The sequence below is a fragment of the Halichoeres trimaculatus genome, unplaced genomic scaffold (assembly GCF_033239565.1).
Source record: "Halichoeres trimaculatus isolate MK-OKI-2021-1 unplaced genomic scaffold, fHalTri1.1 fHalTri1_scaffold_3, whole genome shotgun sequence".
Lineage (NCBI taxonomy): Eukaryota > Metazoa > Chordata > Actinopteri > Labriformes > Labridae > Halichoeres > Halichoeres trimaculatus.
Genome location: NW_027437181.1, coordinates 6,194,444 through 6,213,561, shown reverse-complemented (window position 1 = coordinate 6,213,561; position 19,118 = coordinate 6,194,444). Strand labels below are relative to the sequence as shown.

General features: G+C 40.0%; 1 protein-coding gene across 1 annotated transcript in view; it reads left to right on the top strand.

Moving 5' to 3' along the window:
* The window catches only part of iqgap1 (IQ motif containing GTPase activating protein 1), a 39,184-nt gene that overhangs the window by 5,981 nt on the left and 14,085 nt on the right, over positions 1 to 19,118 (top strand). The window contains exons 3-15 of the mRNA XM_074666346.1: positions 8,194 to 8,350; positions 8,506 to 8,583; positions 9,038 to 9,114; positions 11,222 to 11,289; positions 11,445 to 11,558; positions 11,643 to 11,821; positions 14,720 to 14,807; positions 14,906 to 15,063; positions 15,177 to 15,261; positions 15,458 to 15,621; positions 16,007 to 16,167; positions 17,329 to 17,453; positions 17,557 to 17,720. Of these exons, the coding sequence (XP_074522447.1) occupies positions 8,194 to 8,350; positions 8,506 to 8,583; positions 9,038 to 9,114; positions 11,222 to 11,289; positions 11,445 to 11,558; positions 11,643 to 11,821; positions 14,720 to 14,807; positions 14,906 to 15,063; positions 15,177 to 15,261; positions 15,458 to 15,621; positions 16,007 to 16,167; positions 17,329 to 17,453; positions 17,557 to 17,720 (1,618 nt within the window). The remainder of the gene's footprint in view (positions 1 to 8,193; positions 8,351 to 8,505; positions 8,584 to 9,037; positions 9,115 to 11,221; positions 11,290 to 11,444; positions 11,559 to 11,642; positions 11,822 to 14,719; positions 14,808 to 14,905; positions 15,064 to 15,176; positions 15,262 to 15,457; positions 15,622 to 16,006; positions 16,168 to 17,328; positions 17,454 to 17,556; positions 17,721 to 19,118) is intronic.

The window sequence follows — 19,118 nt, the reverse complement described above, 5'->3', positions numbered from 1 at the left end:
CGAGGCAACTTGACTGTTCAGAGTTTGTGAAAACGTTTCTCGTCTTATCCATGAGGCTCCATGAGCCTCAAACTACAAAAACAAACATGCATGCACATGGGGACATATTGAGGCCTGCAAAATTATTGAGTTCATCTCATTTATTGAATGATTAACTGATTTATTGACGATTGTCCCAGGCCTATGCGCCGTGTCAATAAGGAGAAAAACCCCTGGGGACTGTTTGCAGCACAGTGTTGAGTGTACACCACCAAGGTTGTAACAATACACTCAACTCACAATTATGATTTCTGAAACTGGGTTAGCAATGCAGTATTCTTACTTTTTTTTTTTAACAGAACGAGCCTGCAGACAAAATACAAGTGAAAAACAGATTCTTTCATTTTTTACTGCAATTTCAAATTACAAAAAATATTTTCTCTTATTTTTAACAAATTAAAGAGGATTCCCTTTTAAAATCCTTTGAGGTAGGGTAAAGTATGCAAAACAAAGTATGTCCTTTTCCTAAAAGTGAAAGTAAAATTATACATCATCTTAAATAAAAAATAAACTAGAAAAGCACTCAGAGAGCGCAGACCTTCACCAAGCATATTGTGATTGTCACCAACACTTTAGTCTTACTTTAATGTTATACTCCCTTCCAGCAGACTGTCTGCTACAATTTGGTGTTAGTTGCAGGTTTGTACCATAATTTGTTTCCTGACAGTTTTGAAAATGATGATGACCCATTACATATTTCATATTTCGGATCTTAGTATCCAGAATATTGCCAGGATCTGTATCGTACTTTAACATCTGTCAGAAATTATGGTGACCTTGTCTTGTATTGTTTTGCAAAGCAATCCGACCATTTATGGTGGAGTTATATACACATATGGTGAAAACGGCCCTATCTCACAATGATTAGGAATCCTTTAAAAAGATCCCAGATCCAGACAGTGATCAGGATCACCTCCAAAATTTGATCAGTTCTTCCTTATCTCATTTTGATTATTTCCTTAAAATTTCATCAAGATCTGTTTGTTACTTTTTGAGTTATGTTGTTCACAGACAAAAAAACTCTCCCAAAAACATGACCGTCTTGGCGGAGGTAATAAATTAATAAAAGGACCTTTCAAACAAATCTTACATCAGAATCACTAAATGAACAATTCAAATAAACAATCTCAGATTTGCTTGTCTTCCTAGTTTAAAATTTACATGTTTTTTTTTTTTAAGGAAATCAGCCCTCTGCTGTTTGAGTAGGGCATCGCAATTTATTTTTTTATTTCAGCCGATTTGAATCGTCACACTTTTGTTTCGATTTGTAACTGTCTCGTGATTCATCATTACCTCCCTGGTGGTGAGTGTACCTGATAAAGAGGCCGCTGAGTGAAGTCTGCTGTGTTGATACTGCTTTCACTGACATGCAGACAGATGTAATGCTCTCTGCAGTGACGTGGATGTTTTTTTTATCCGGGCGTTGCTGAGAGTTTGTAATTCCTCAGGTGAATCAGATTCCTCAGCTAGCAGAGTGACAGTGAGCAGGAAGCGTTGGAGTCATCGTTTGCTGAGCAGAGGGAACGTGTGGAGATTAGTTTCATGTTTTGTAATCATTTTGATGAAGTCAGTGTGATCAGGTTCTGATAAATCCAGATTTAAGTGAAAGATATTCAACCCTGAACCAGTGACTTTCAGTTTCTGCAGCTAATATTAACAGAATTTGAGGTCACTTTCACTTTCTGTCAGTAACTGTGTCTCTGGGTGTGTGTGTGTTTACCTGCTCTTAAATCTGGACTACAGAGTCTCACCATCCCTCAGGGGTTAGGGTCAGACTAACAGACCGGTCTGTCTGACCACATACCTGCAAAGCTTAAAGCTGAAGACACCATCCTGCAGAGGACAGAGTGTTTTTTTTTTTTTTTTTAACCAGGGTCAGTTTCAGAATCGATTAGGACAGAATAACCCAAGCATGAAATTTTGATTTAACAAAACAAGCAACACCCCCACCTTTTATGGTTAATTGGTATGATAAACATTGGATTCACTGACGTGGTTGCATACTTCCAGGTATGAGCAACAGAGAAAAATCAACAATCTCCCTCTAACACATTCAACATACTTTGAGTCTGCCTGCAAACTCTAAAGCCAGAAGCCTCTGAAGGCGGGGGAAGTCTCTGGAGTGGAGTTCACAAGATAAGTTAATGTCCTGTCTCAAACGCTGCGGGGGCTGCAGGCATTGAAAAATAGCCAAAGAGCATGTGCTTCCATGTGCAGAGTCCTGCAGGCGAAACACATTGTTAGATGAGCTCACCCAGGAGTCATAACTTACTCATAAGTCTGAGACAGACAGCGTGGAAAAAGAGTCACAAGAAACGCCATTGTCCGGAGACAGCGGGCGCACGTGTGTGTGTGTGTGTGCAAGATCGTTTACAGAGATAAGGTTAAAAGAAAATTTTAGTTATTATTACAAAAGACAGACAACACTTAAAGCTATGGTCTACGATCTGAAACCCAGTTTGGCTGATGAGACACATTTGAAAAACGCAGCCTCACTCACCCCTCCCCTCCGTGTTCCAAGATCCTGCCCCCCAGCTCGTATCGCCCTTATCGCCCCCTCCAACGGAGCAAGAAGCCAGCTGGCAGAAAATGTAACAAACAAGATAGTCATCCTCCTTGTAACACACAGTGGTAGCTTTTTCAATTGGACCTGTGCGATCAAAACCATGAATTAGCCGGCGAAGCAGGTCTGGCGTTGCCACTGCCAGCTGATCAGAGCAGAGCCGACTGTGGGCGAGGCTTTACCTTTCTCGGCGTGTCTTCACCAGCTCAGTTTACAATGCTAAAGATGTGTGGCTAACTTATGCTAAAATCTATTGACAGAGCCGACCCGTACCGACCAGCAGCGTTCAGTCATTAGCCAGTACAGGCACAGACTAACCAGAGTTATTCAGCTGACATATCCCACTGTGGGAAACAAAGTCATTACCTGTTCAACAGAAACTCAGCTGTCTCTGCGTCACTCTTCAGTCCCAAATCCCTCTGCAGCTTTTTCCACCGGTCGTACATTTCTCCAATATGTAGTCTCTGTTGGCACCTGTATCGCTCATAATTCTTCCTTGCTTCAGCCTTTTCCTTGTAACTTTTTCGTTTTCTTCCCTTCCCTGTGGAGGGTCACAGTAACAGCTTCCTGGTTTCGGTCTTCTCTGGCTCCATGACGTTTCAGTAGCTGAGCAGCTAGCTGACGTGAGAGGGGTAGTGGGGAAGGACGAGGTGGGACCATGGGCATGACGGTGTGAAGCGAGGGAGATAGGGAATTGAATGGACCATAACAGCCCTATAAATGGTGTTATTAAGATGTACAAAGCTTCCAAATGGTACACCATAGCTTTAACACTGACGTGGACTGACATGCTGCCATCTTGGATTGTTGGTAAATCTGTAATCTCTGTAGTAGGACAGTAGAGTGACAGCTTCTACACGTTTACTCTTAGGACGCTCGGTGGATCAGCCCTCAGTGACGTGTTTCTCACTGAGACTCAGTGATGACGATTGTGTTTAAAACAACGGTGTTATAAGCCCTCGCTGTTGGCTTGGCTCAGCATGCAGTCAGGTGTATGGTCAGGTGTGTAGCTCCGTGTAAAGAACAGGTAAGCTTGTCATCACAGGGGCTTTTCATTGTGAGCACAGCAGCAGTAAAATTCACCTGTTTATCAGCACAGTTATCCAGTTATTCAAATACAGATTTGCATTCTGAGCAGACAGATGTAACACTGACACAGTCTTTAAAGGTGTACCTGTGCTGTACCTGAGTGTTCTCGTGGAAAAGTTTAACACACATACACTTTAACGTCAGCTGTATCTTTCTCTTTTATTTTCAGTGTTGGGCTCATGTCAAACAGTCAGTCACACTTAGAGAGCTAAATTTAACTACACCAGTGTAGAAAATCAAGATAACCAGTGTTAGAAGGTTGGTAACATGTAAAATGACAGTTGTGTGTGTGCATTCTCTAAAAAAGTTGAGAGGAGAGGAAAACAAATCATACAAAAAATAAACTCTTCAGCAGCACATTTTTTTCAGACTCTAAATTCTCTTAAAGTATTCTCACAGCTGAAATACACCAGATGCGTCTGCAGTCTGTCCCTGCTCTGTACAGCAACTGATCAGATAGGTTTCCATTCAATCCAATGTGTCAACTCGCACTGAATCTGTTTCGTGGCTGTCTACATGGCTGGTCCGTCATGTCCCAGGTAATACACAGCCATCCTATTTTTGCCAGTCGTGGAGCTGTGATGCAAAAATTCTGAGAAGGGAAAGAAGCTGGACAGGAAGTCATGACCTAAAACTACCATAAAACACTCAGTGCCATTCAAAACAAAGCTAATTGTGCCACAATCAGTTTGTACTTAGCTTGACTACATTGTCAAATGGACACAATGAGCAGAGACGGTTTAGGAGTCAACAGGTTTAAGGTTTAACAACTCTACAAAAAAAAAAAAAACATATCTAGTGAATTTAACTGGTCAAACTGTACAGTATCAAACTGTAAATTGTCTGACTGTAAACTATCAGACTGTAAACTCTGACTGTGAACCATCATACTGTAAACTTTCGGACCGTAAACTGTGAGTCAGTAAACTCTCAGACTGTAAACTGTCAGACTCTGAACTATCAGACCGTAAACTGTAAGGCTGTAAACTTTCAGACTGTTTACTTTTATACTGTTAAACTGTCACACTGTAAACTGTCACACTGTAAACTGTCACACTGTAAACTGTCACACTGTAAACTGTTAGACTGTGAACTGTCAAGCAGTAAACTATCAGACTCTAAACTGTCAGACCGAAACTACCAGACTGTAAACTGTCAGACAGTAAACTGTGAGTCTGTAAACTGTCGGACTGTAAACTGTCAGACTGTAAACTGTCAGACTGTAAACTGTCAGACTGTTTACTATCATACTGTAAACTGTCAGCCTATTCACTATCAGTTTGTATACTATCAGAATGTACACTATCATACTGTAAACTGTCAGACCGTAAACTGTCAGTCTGAACACTATCAGACTGTAAACGGTCACACTGTAAACTCAGAGACTGTAAACTGTCACACTGTAAACTCAGAGACTGTAAACTATCAGACTGTAAACTATCAGACCGTAAACTGTCGGACTGTGAGCTCTGAGACTGTAAACTGTCAGATTGTAAACTGTCAGACTGTAAACTATCAGACTGTAATGTTGGACTGTAAGTTTTGAGACTTTAAACTGTCAGCCTTTTCACTATCAGTTTGTATACTATCAAACTGTACACTATCATACTGTAAATTGTCAGACCGTAAACTGTCAGTCTGAACACTATCAGACTGTAAACTATCAGATTGTTAACTGTCAGACTGTAAACTGTCAGATTGTAAACTGTCAGTCTGAACACTATCAGACTGTAAACTATCAGACTGTAAACTATCAGATTGTTAACTGTCACATTGTAAACTGTCAGACTGTAAACTGTGTGATATTTTAGTCAGCTTCTCCTCCCTCTTTTGAAAACAGTCATTCCCTCACTAAAATTTCCCAGAGCTGATAAACTGCTGACTCAGCTTAGTCACAAAGTGTTCCAGTTTGGTTCGAAGAAAAGGGAAACACACAGTTGGAGCTTCAAACACACACACACACACACACACACACACACACACACACACACACACACACACACGCACACACACACGCACACACACACGCACATACGCACACACACACACACACACACACACACACACACACACACACACACACACACTCACAAAGTAATATGAGATGCAGAGTGACTCAGTGAGTCCTCATGCTGATGAAACCTGTGGCGCTGACTCAGCATTACCTGTCTGTAGCTCTACCTGCACACCTGTTATCAGATCTGAGGAGTTCTGCAGGACGGTTTGTAGGGAAAACTCCCGCTCTGAGTCTTCTTCTGTGGTTATCTCTGCTCTTTAACTCTTCATCTTTTAAGTTCCTTCCTCTTCCTGCATCTTCCTAACGACATCCTCACAAATAATAACTTGGATATCAAAGATCATATTCACATCTGATGAAACACACTGAGTGTTTTTAAACTCCTGTCATTATCACAATAGAAGGATTTGAGTGTGGATATGTGTGTGTTTCCTGCACACACACTGTATTGCTCAGTCTCCTTCCTATGAGTCTGACCTTTGACCTGTGCACAGACTGTAGTTTCCTGTCCTGTGTTCTCAGTGGATGCAGTTCTGTTTCAAAAAACGTTATTTGTTTTGATTAAATATTTAATTTTTGTTGATTTAATTTATTATTTTATCTCATTTGAAGTAAATTAATTATTTTGATTTATGTGTATCATTAAGTTTTATTGAGCTCATGCAGTGGTCTGGTCTCAGCGTCTCCCTGCGTGCTGCTCGGTCGGGCTGAATGGTGTTTCTGTCTGAGGGGCGTCTCAGGACTTCCTGTGAGGGAAGTTTTTCCAGCTGGTCTGTGCTCTGAGAGTGTGAGACTAGTTTTATGTGTTAGGCAGGACATTTGACTCTAAAACAAAAACAAATGAAGACAAGAACCACTGAAACCTAATTTTGATAAGTGGGATGAGTGTTTATCCTTTAAATGAGTGAAGTCAGATTTTAAGACGTTTCTGAAGTTTTCTCAAAGACACTCTAGTGGAAAAAGTCAGACACAGATTAAGTTATTCTCAGCTAAATCTTTAGATTATTGCCTGGATGAGCTGTTAAAAAACAGCTAATGATTATTCGAAGCAGCGTGATGGTCCTGATGTCTTCAGGGTTGAATCAGCTCAACTGGTTTTTGGTGATTTTTGGTCTGGTTGGCCTGTGGTGGAATCTGAGCTCTCAGCGTGTCTCCGTGTAAAAACAGGAATGTGACCTCAGAGAAATAAAATGTCAAACAGCATGCTGGGAGCTCACAGTTTCCATGCTAACGTCAGGTGTTTGGAGAGAATTCAGCCTCAAGCAAATTTAAAGCAACATCCAGTGAATTTATTTAATGAATGAGTTATTGTTTTAGAGCTTAAAGGCTGATCCAACACAGAGACAAAACATGTCCTCTTCTCAAATCATCCACTTGTCAACACCCTTATCACACACTCCACATGTCTGTTTCAATTTATCATTTTGTTATCGTGACAAACATTTAAATTATAACGTGTACAAATTATAAAATTGTGAAGAAGTTCATTTTTAAAGAGATTGACAGTGTAAATTTAAAGAAATTCAAAGTGTTGATTTAAGAGGGTTTAAAGTGCTGATTTAGAGATATTTAACGTTTTGATTCGAAGGGATTCAAAGTGTTGAAATAAGGGTTTAAAAGTGTTAAATAAAGAGATGAGAACTGTCGATTTAAAGGGCTTCAAAGTTTTCAAATACAATTTAAAAGTGTTAAAATATGAGATTAAGAGTGTTAGTTTAAAGAGTTTGAAAGTGTTATTTAAAGGCTTTCAATGTGTCAATTGAAGAAATTCAAAGTGTTATATTAAAAGATTTTAAGGGTTGAAATTCAGGTTTTAACAAGTTGATATAACAGGGTCAAAATGCTGATTTAAAGTTTTTTTCAATATGGGATCCAAAGTGTTCAATTGAGAGATTGTAAAGGTTGAATTGAGTGTTTAGATGAAATAAAAAGGTCAAAATTATGATGTTAGGGCCTCAAAGATTCAAATAAGGGATTGAAATTGTTGAATTAAGTGGTTTAAGTGTTGAAATTGAGTTTTTTAAGAGTTAAAGAAAAGGTCAAAATGCATTTTAAGTAAGAGATTTAAAGTGTTGAATTCAGAGATTTTAAGGGTGCAAATTAAGTTTTTAAAGATGAAATAAAAGGGTCAAAGTGCTGATTTAAAGGATTTCAAAGTTTTAAATAAGGGATTCAAAGTGTTGAATCAAGAGATTTTAAGTGTTGAAATTGAGTTTTTAAAGAGTTGAAATAAGAGGGTCAAAGAGCTGATTCAAAGGCTTTTAAAGTCATTTAAATAAGAGATTCAAAGTGTTGAATTAAGAGATTGGAAGTATTGATTTAAAGAGTTTTAAAGCGTTGGTAAATCTGTGGCCCTGTTTGATGTTTTTATGATGAAGTAAACAAAAAGTTTGAACAGCAAAGATTTTGTCTGCAGGGAAAATAAATAGTTGAAATACTACAGACAGTCTCCCCTTTGTTTACCCTGTGTGTGTTTGTTTCTCAGGTGGATGGAGGCCTGTCTCGATGAGGAGTTACCGCCCACCACAGAGCTGGAGGAGGGGCTCAGAAATGGCGTTTATTTGGCGAAACTGGGAAACTTTTTTGCTCCACGAACGGTCTCCCTAAAGAAGATCTATGACCGAGAACAGACCAGATACAAGGTGGGAGATCTGAATTTAAAGACACTCCTGTCCTCAAAGTTTAAATTATTTTCATCTGAAATCTGGAATAAATCCAGACCTGAAGTGATCCACAAAAGTCAGAATTTTATGTTTCAAATCTTTATTTTTATCATGAATGTGTGTTTTCCTTTCAGGCTACAGGTCTTCATTTCAGACACACTGATAATGTGATCCAGTGGCTCAACGCCATGTCAGAGAAAGGATTGCCCAAGGTACACACTCACACACACACACACACACACACACACACACACACACACACACACACACACATACACACACACACACACACACACACACACACACACACACACACACACACACACACACACACACACACACACACACACACTTACACTCTTCACCAAGTCATTTCCAGGACTAGTACAGAGCCAAAGCCTAGTCAGGAACCAGTTCTTTGTTTGGACCACCAAAAAACTGACCCTAAACCAGAAAAACTGGTTCCAGAGTGGCCACAGGTCCTCACTGGGCTACATCAGGGCCAGCAGATGGAGTTTTCACAGCCTGAAATACACCACCAGAAACTCTGTTGAAGTTTTAAACAGCCCAAACAATAATAATTCCACCTCAGTTTTTATTTCTCCTCCCATCGTTTTATAAAGTCCTGAAAATCACATCATGCTGCTCTGATTCTTTCTGTTTCAGATATTTTATCCTGAAACCACCGACATCTACGACAGAAAAAACATGCCGCGCTGCATCTACTGCATCCATGCTCTCAGGTTTGTGTGTGTGTGTGTTTGTGTGTGTGTCCATCTTACAGTGAAAACATGCTGGATTTCTGTGACCTGGTCTTTTGTTTCACCTTTTTAAAGAGGGGTAAAGAGTTTTGCCAAATCTGAGCCAGAACACTGAAACTCTCTAAGAAGACAGAGACCAATCAAAGATAACAAACAACCATTAAAATACATTTTTCTGTTCTGTAAGATAACTGAAAAAACTGTCATTTGACAATCAAAAAGTAATAAAGTGCTTTACATTTAAGAATTTATGATTGCTAAATTATTTATATTGTAGCATTAAATACTGTGCTTGGCAAAAGTATTCATACCCTTTGAACTAACTTACAAGCACAAACTTTAATGTATTTTTAGGGATTTTTATGTCACAGATCAACACTAATTTTTGTCATTTTTTAGGAAGAAAATGAACCTTAGTTTTTTTTTTTTTTTTTTTTTTACAAATAAAAGGCTGAAAATGTGACTGTATGATATGATTATTCATTGATCCCCACTGAAGATTTTTTTTTGTCACAGCAGCACACAAAGTGCAAAAAACACAATAACAAGTATAATGATAATAATAAGAAGAATATGAAATTTTAAATTTAAAGAAATATACAAAAGTAGAAAAAATATTGCTTTTTATAAAAACAAAGTAAGTACAGGGATCAGCACTGAACAATGAACTATGAGTGCTGAGATGATGTGCAACCACCAGAACCACCTTTCTCTGCAATTACAGCTGCAAGTCTTTCAGGTTATGTCTCAACCAGCTTTGCACATTTAGCAACCACCACTTTTTCCCATTCATCTGTGCAAATTAGCTCCAGTTCAGTCGGATTGGATGGAGAGTGTCTGAACAGCAATTTTTAAGTCTTGCCACAGATCCTCAGCAGATTATAGGTCTTGAGGTTAACTGGGCCATTCCAGCACATGAATGTGCTGTGGTCTAAACCAATCCATTGAGGGGATTATTGACAAGAACCTTACGATACGATAAAATCAAGATATCGCTATATTGTTTTTTTCTTGCAATATTTTACAAAGTTATTTGATTGAAAACAGCTTTTCTATCTCATTGTTTTTGAAATAACAAAAGTCAGATGCTGAGTTTCATACATATTCTTAACTTGAAAACGTAAAGTGGTGTAACCAATGCTATCTAAGGAACCAATCTAATATTGCGCAAAACATGACCATGATTATTACTTTATCAGTCTACTACACTGTAAAATTGGCACTTACCATGATTCTAAACTAACTTACCCAAGAATAGAGAAAACATCGATGTTTACAGCATCAAAACCTTCATCATCAAGTTTAGGAATAAAATAATTTGAATATACTTTGAGATTATATTTATTATACATTTTACTGGCGACATACAGCAGAGTAGCTCTTCAGCGGGGAGGTTCAGAAAAAGTATTTTACTTCCAACTCACCTAAAATATGAATTTTTATTTGAACAAAAAAAATCCATATCAAGAGTTGTATATTATTTTTTTATCTTAGGTCAAATTATCACGATATATTGCCGTATCTGTATATTTTCCACACCTCCAGTCCATTGTAGCTCTGACTGTATGTTTAGATTCGTTGTCCTGCTGGAAGATAAAACTCTGCCCCAGTCTCAAGTCTTTTGCAGCCTCTAGCAGGTTTTCTTCCAGGACTGTCCTGTATTTAGCTCCATTCATTCCCATCAGCTCTAACCAGTTTCCCTGTCCCTGCTGGAGAAAATCATCCCCACAGTATGAGTGTGCAGCATTAGGTTTTTGCCACACATAGCGTTTTTTATGTAGACCAAAAGTTCAAATTTGGTCTCCTCTGACCGGAGCACCTTCTTCCACATGTGTGCTGTGTCCCCTACACTGCTTGTAGCAAACTGCAAACAGGAATCTTTGTTGCTTTCTTTTAACAATGGCTTCCTTCTTGCCTTATTGTTCAGTGAAGGACTAATAGTTTTTCTTCCTGTGAACAGAGTCTCTGTTCTCTGAGCTGTGGATCTGTGCAGCTCCTTCAGAGTCGCCCTGGATCTTTTGACTGCTTCTCTGATTGTTGCTCTCCATATTTTACATGTCTCAAAAATGAAAATCTTCATGTGTTTCAGTCTGTACCTGTTCAAACTGGGTCTTGCTCCTCAGATTCAGGATCTGTATGGAAAGGTGGATTTCACAGGTGGGTCAGTTTCTTTATTCAGAGTCAGGTTTACCTGGATCCTGTTAGACCTGTCAGTAGGCTGCACTGTCAAAGCGACATTTAAAGACGTTTCCCCTCTCCCCTTTCTCTTTCTCCCCTCTGTCTCCCCCGTCTGTCCCCTCTTTCTCCCTCAGAGGAGGAGATCAATAACATGAAGAGTGAGCTGGAGAAATACGGGATCCAGATGCCGGCTTTCAGTAAGATCGGAGGGATTCTGGCCAACGAGCTGTCAGTGGATGAAGCTGCATGTAAGGAGGAGTGTGTGTGTGTGTGTGTGTGTGTTCTTCCTCTTTTTGTGTGTGTACCAATAATGACTCCTCTTCTGTCCCCAGTGCACGCTGCTGTCATTGCCATCAACGACGCCATCGATCATGGCGTTCCTGAAGGAACACTGGCCGCCATGCAGAACCCAAATGCCATGCTGGTTCACCTGGATCCCAACTGTGCCACGCAGTACCATCAGACCCTGTACCAGGCTAAAGGAGAGAAGGTGGCACGCTCACGGAAACGGGTACAAAAACTAAATAAATGATTTAAAAGAGAAATGATGATGGTGATCGTGATGAAGGTGATGATGATTATTGACCAATTTACTGTTTGTAAACAGTCACAGCTGTGCTCACATTTTTGCTAAAGAAGTGTTCTGCAGCACAGTGGTTGGTCAAGCAACATGCGGGTGTTAACCACCAAAAACACTCTCTTTTTTTTACCCAACTAACCCCAATTTGACGGATGGTTAACGACTCATGGGTTTGTGAGAAATCAGTGAGTGAATGGAAGAAATCATCAAGTGGACAGACATTTTCAGTGGAGACATCCAGCGTGTACCCCAGAGTAGAGTTGTAACACATTAGTGACTCGATGCTTGTGACCAGTGTTGCCACAGTTACTATGAAAAAGTAATCCGATTACTGATTACTCCTTTGAAAAGTAACTTAGTTACTTTACTGACTACTTGATTTTAAAAGTAACTAAGGGCATATTCAGACCTGGACTGTTTGGTCCACTTTAAACGGACCAGGGTTCGTTTCCCACGCTGGTGCGGACTTTTCATGCAGGTGTGAATAGACACAAACGAACTCTGGTGCAGACCAAACAACCGGACCGAGACCCACTTTTTGAGGTGGTCTCGGTCCGCTTCCAAACAAACTCTGGTGCGGTTCGTGGTTCTCCGGTGCAGGTCTGAATACAAACCAAGGTCCATCCAAACTAACTACAGGATACATGCGCCTTTTGGGCCTATAAAGCCACCGTAACCTGACCGTCTTTGGTTCATACCTGATCCTCCGTCTTCTGTTTAGCCACGCTGTTGCTAGCATGTTGTGGGTCAGGACACACAGAGCATAGCGTCTCCTTGCTGCGTGCATTCGTCTTCGCTGTTCCTAAATTTGAAACGGTGTTGTTAAGCCTGCTTTGAAGGAGCTGCTCTTGAAACTGAAAATGATTTTGCAGCTCTAATAAGAGCACAAACTCACATGTTTACCTCCATTTCCTGGTCTGTACTCTGTGTGCTGCCTTTGTCAGTGCTGTCCAATGAGAGCACTGATCGTCACACACGTGGATGTGTTTACACAATATAGTCCACTTGCAAAAAGTACAATCTGAGTACGAACCGCACCAAACGAAAAACATAAAGTCCGCTTTTGGTCCAGACCAAACAAGTGGACCAAAGGACTTTACTGGTCTGAATACAGCCCAAGTTAGATTAAAGTTACTTTATTAGTTACTTTCAGCAGATGCCGACAACACCTGCAGCTGCATTATTTGGCAAAACTGTGCAATTAAAATGAATAATAATATGAGTGTTTATGTTTTGGTTTAAAGTAACATGCAGACATTGGTTGTTGTACAAAGTGTACTTTACAATTATACATTTTGAATTTCAAAATACAGCTAAAGAGCTTTTACAGTATTATTTTTGGTGCACTACAGCACTGTTCAGTTAAATTTTAGATTTGAATTATTATTTTTTAATGCTTTGTTTTAGTCTAGTTTGGTTTTCATCAGTTTCATTTTTTTTGTTAAAGCTATAGTCTGTTGACCCTGTGTTTGTAACACAATAAGCAAAAATAAATGTTGCTGGAGTGTGGGCTCACATAATCCTCAGTACCCTGCTCAGGGCACCCCAGTCTATAAAGTCTGGGCACGCCCCTGCTAGTCACCGGCTGCCTCGTTGTAGCTTACGTTATGTTGCTCTGCTCCTTAACGGATGGATTTATGTAAAACAAAGGGTTCAGCTCTTGCAATAGAGGGAGTTACAGTGAAAGACAGGACTCATTATTCCCCCAGGTAAAAGTCAAACAACTTCTTGAGCGTTTATGTCCGCAGTGCGCTGATCTTTCTGATTGATTCCTAAAGGTTTCAGTCACAGATCTTAAGCAAACTGCCAGCACAGAGTGACAACAAACCTTAATACCGTCATCCTTAGCTGACACAAACTCAAAACAGTGACTGTCTTTCCAGTCTTTCTCTCTTCTCCCCTCTCTGTTTACCTTTATGTGCTGGCCGCTGTTACACAAGAGTTGTTCATGTGCTGAAAACGTGATGAACACACAACTCCTGTCACTCCCCAAGATGCAAGAAAAAAAGCATATAGATTTTTTTTTACAAGAAAAGTTACAAGAAAAGTTACACACAGTGATTTGGATAAATTACTTTAATCTGATTACTGGTTTGGAAATAGTAATAGTAGATTATCTGTTACTGAAATAAGTGGTTGAATCAGAGTAACGTGTTACTTAGTAGCACAGTACTGGCATCAGTGCTTGTGACTGCATTATCCATAGACATCAGACTGTGAAATATAATGACATGACCTTGTGTAATTAAACCAGAAACCCTCCCAAACCAAAGACAAGCACACAGACTGCTAAGACCTGGGTTATAATAAAGGAGCCAGAAAACTACGTCCAGACAGAGAACTGCACTAAATAACAACATTTTAATGGTTTTGTATTTCAAAATGACTAATAAGACTGGTTAATGGTTTGAAGATATACCCTGTTTTTTATTTTGAGCTTGAAATCCAGCCCTTAGAATAATTTGAGGTCAAACCTGGTTGACTGAGGTTGGATAAAGAAGACACATGTTTCAGTGTAAAGTGTGACCCTGTTAACTGGTGACAGTCACTGACATGTTTGGCTGAGAGTCACAAGTTACAACGGTCACTCTCACCTCCAAAACACTAGTTGCTAAGTAACGGTCAGAAATGGATAGAAGTCGACTCGATGGTGTAGTATCATTTCTGACAACCGAACACAGAGAAACCAGACATTTTTATACTACTTACAGCTTGAAATAAGAGTTTAAAGGGCAATATCTGGACTAAATGGAGCTAACAGGATGATGATGAGGATGATGATGATGATGATGATGATGATGATAATGATGAAGGTGTTTTTTCTTCCAGCAAATGGAGAACGCTGATGCAGAGAGAGACATTTATGATGAGCTGCTGACACAAGCTGAAATTCAAGGAAATGTCAACCAGGTCAATGGTACGACACAAACACACACACACACACACACACACACACACTCACACACACTCACACAGTTGAAGTGTGTTGGTAACAGAGTGGTCTCTGTCTCTCAGTGGCTGAAGCTCTGGCTGCAGCTGAGCGTGCTCTGCTCAGTGGGGATGAAGATAAACTGTTTGAGGCTCTAAAGGCCATGGGGATCCAGAACCTGCAGAACCAGAACAAAGGCTGGTACCTGAAACAGCTGCAGGCCGACAGAGAGAACAAGGAACAGGTGAGGATGAGGAAGAGGAGGAGGGACATGGGGAAATACAACAGGGGTGTTTTGATAATGCTGGGATGAAGATGATGAAGATGATGAAGAGCCTTTTTCTTCTTCTCCATCAGGGGTCTCCAGGAGAACCGTTAACCAAAGACGAGCTGCAGAGTGGTGTTGATGTGGCCAATCAGATCGCAGAAAGCTACGCAAAGTGTATGCACACACACACACACTCACACACACCTGTTTCTGCTCTCCTGTCTGTTTTAATGAGTCAATTAAAGAATTAAGCCCCATCAGCTGTGCCTACATATCCCAGCATGCTCTCTTCTCCCATCTACACACATCCTCAGTCATTACCTATGAGTGAGGTTGATAACCCGTGTATGCTGTGTGTGTATGCGTGCAGTGCTGCGGGCCGTGGAAAGGATCAACGCAGCGATCAGAGCGGGCGTAGCCGAGCAGACGGTGGAGGAGCTGATGAATCCTGATGCTCAGCTTCCTGAAGTTTACCCGTCTGCAGCAGACCTTTACCAGAGGGAGCTGCTGAGCCTGCAGCAGCAAAGCCCCGAGGTGCACACACACACACACACACACACACACACACACACACACACACACACACACACGTCCTGAGACCTGTTGGGTCTAAGAGTTAAAGGACAGATCAAAAAGTGGAGCTGGATGCCAGGCTGATGCCATCCAAGGTGGTGATCTGGTCAAAGAAAGGTTCTCTGAAGTGATAAGGCACTAAGAAGTTTCTGCTCATCCAGGTATGAGCAGAAAAAGAGGCATGCTTTGAGTTTAGATAAGTGACTGGTGTCTTCTGGTTTCATTGATGAGTACAGCTGTGTATCATCTGCATAACAGTGAAAGTTTATGGAGTTTTTCCTGATTATAGTACCAAGAGGAAGCATTTTTGTAAATTTGTGTGTTTCTGCATGGGTGTGTCCTGCAGGGCGCGCTGTCTCACCCTGAGCTCTTGGTTGCCGTTGAGATGCTGTCGGCTGTGGTTCTGATGAACGAGGCGTTGGATGTTGGAGACCGAGCGGCTCTGTGGAAACAGCTGAGCAGCTCAGTGACCGGACTGAGTAACGTGGAGGACGAGTATGCACAGAGGTGATTTCCCACACACACACACATGTTGAGGAGCACAGATATGTGAGCAGCCCGAGAAGCTACTACACCTCAGACATCTTGTCCTGCAATCCAGACACTGAAACACTGTGTATCAATCAGTCAGACTTTATTTATATAGCGCTAGATCATAACAAATATATATATATATCTCTATATATAATATTATATCTGTTGCTAGGCGCCACCCTGTTGGCTATGGCTGCCTTTTGCAGCAGCTCTCTCTTCTTTGTCCGTTTCTTGTAATTTTTTTGTCTCTTTTTTCGTCATCTTTGTATTTGGAGTGGATCATTACTTTTTATGGCTCATTTGTCGGTCATGGACACCAAACGTTTTGTGTCTTCAGTGATATTTTTGCTCCTGTGTTTGTCTGGAGATCCTACATGTAACCACAGCCCCATCGTTATTGTGAACTCAGCTGTTACCAGCCTGTAGCATGTCATTGCTAACTGGTGCAAGGCCAGATGTTCCCCACAAGCTCAGGAGATGGAGGTGAGGATGACGTGCTGGTTCTTAGGTGTGAGCTAAGAAGTGACGACATGCACCTGTCCTTCCATCCATCGTTATTGGGAACGTAAGATCTATCTCCAATAAGATGGACAAGCTAGCTGTGCTAACACAGCAACAGAGGGAATACCAGAGGGCAGAGTAGCATCATGCTATTCACGGACATGGCTAACAGAGCTAACACCAGACACCAACACCACATTGGAAGAGCTTCACCTGCTGTGAGCAGACAGGATCCAGGAGAAAGAGACTGAACAGACTGCTGAAGAAGCTCAGTCCTGGACCCTGTGGAGGTGGAGGCTGGCTGACTGGACAATGATGGACAAACTGTCAGCATCTATTTTCTTATAGACCTCTTAGCACTTTTTCACTTTTATTTTCTTGATTACTGCTGGGACTTCAATTCCGTTGTACTTGTTACAATGACAGTAAAGTTTTATTCTATCTAAAGACACTTTCCAAAAACATTAAATTGCTAGAGCCGTTAATGTTGGCAAAATTTTATTACAGAAACCCAACATCAAGACAAGATAAGGAGTCTTATCTTATCCTAACCCACCATGAGTACAGGACTTTGCAGCATTTAGCAAGTTACAATGGAGAGGAACAACTTGACTTTTGTGTTTGTTTGTTTAGGTACATGGATGAACTGATGCGTCTGAAGGCAGCAGCCAGAGAGCAGGGCTGTGAATATCTCACCTGGAATGACATTCAGGCGTGTATTGACCAAGTGAACCTGACCGTGCAGGAGGAGCATGAACGTAAGACACACACACACACACACTTACACACACACTAACACTAAGGTAACACACTTGACATCATCATATGACCACAGCATGCACTGAGCGTGTGTGTTTGCAGGTATCGCTGCCATCGGTCAGATCAACGAGGCTCTGGATGAAGGAGACCCCGCCAAGACCCTGGCCATGCTGCAGAACCCGTCTGCCAAACTCTCCGGCGTCGACCCTTCAGTGGCGAAGCACTACCACGACATCCTGCTGGAGGCCAGGCGGGAGAAGGCCCACGTAAGATAGACACCACACACAACTCAGACACTCTTAATACACAATGCACACACTTCAAACACACTTAATACTAATTACACACTTTATACACACTATAGACAAAATAAACACAGTATATACACAAACCAACACTATAAACACACTACAACACACTTTATACACTCTTCAAACGTACTAACTACCCACTACACACATCTAAAACACACTTTTTTTTGCAACCCCCACTTTATGCACACAACAGGCACTTTATTTACACTGCACACACTTTATGCACACTTAATATGCTCTACACACAGTTTGTACGCATTTATACGCTAACTATATAGAAACTTCCGTATTTTCCAGGCTATAATTAGCATCGGTCATAAAGACTGTCAGGAAGAGGAAACAAACACATATAAGTCTCCCTGGACAATAAATCACATATATTCAGAAATCTATTTCATAAAATCCAAAATAAAGAACAGACATTTCATCTGGAAAGGAAGTTATTCAACTACACAATAGCACACAGAGCGTCAGGCTGAATCAGTGGGTTGATCTTACACATTCACAGTTATTCAACTAAACATGGAAGGACGGAGTGGGGCGCTGTCCTGCTCCAGTTTTACTCCTTTGCTGCTGACATCACAGGTCTGAGCATGCTCAGTGTGCAAATGATGGGGGTCAAAGGTAGTCTGAGACCACTTGATTAACATAAAAGACCCCCTTGAAGCCTCAACTTCAAATTTTGGGGAGTCTCTTGTATAGTATGCCTTGCCATATACATATATATATATATATATAAATATATATATATATATATATATATATATATATATATATATATATATATATATATATATATATTTATATATATATATATATATATATATATATATATATATATATATATATATATATATATATATATATATATATATATATATATTTGTGTGTATATATATATATATATATATGTATATATATATATATATATATATATAAATATATATGTATGTATATATATATGTGTATGTATATATATATGTGTATATATATATATATATATATATATATATATATATATATGTATATATATATATATATATATATATATATATATATATATATATATATATATATATATATATATATGTATGGTATATATTCCTAAACGCACATTTTTCTGTCCAATTGGGCCTCTCAACCACTCAAACACGGCGATTTCACTCACATAAACAGACATTTTTTAAAGCCGATAAAAAAAGTGAAGAAATTTTCCTAAATAAAGTTGGAAAAAAAACAAGTGAAGAAATTAAAAAATATCAGGTTGAGTGGATCCGTGTAGCAGTGTTAAAAGGAGCTGGTGTTGACGTGAAAATGTCAAGCGCCTAGCAACAAGTTACTTCAGCAAGG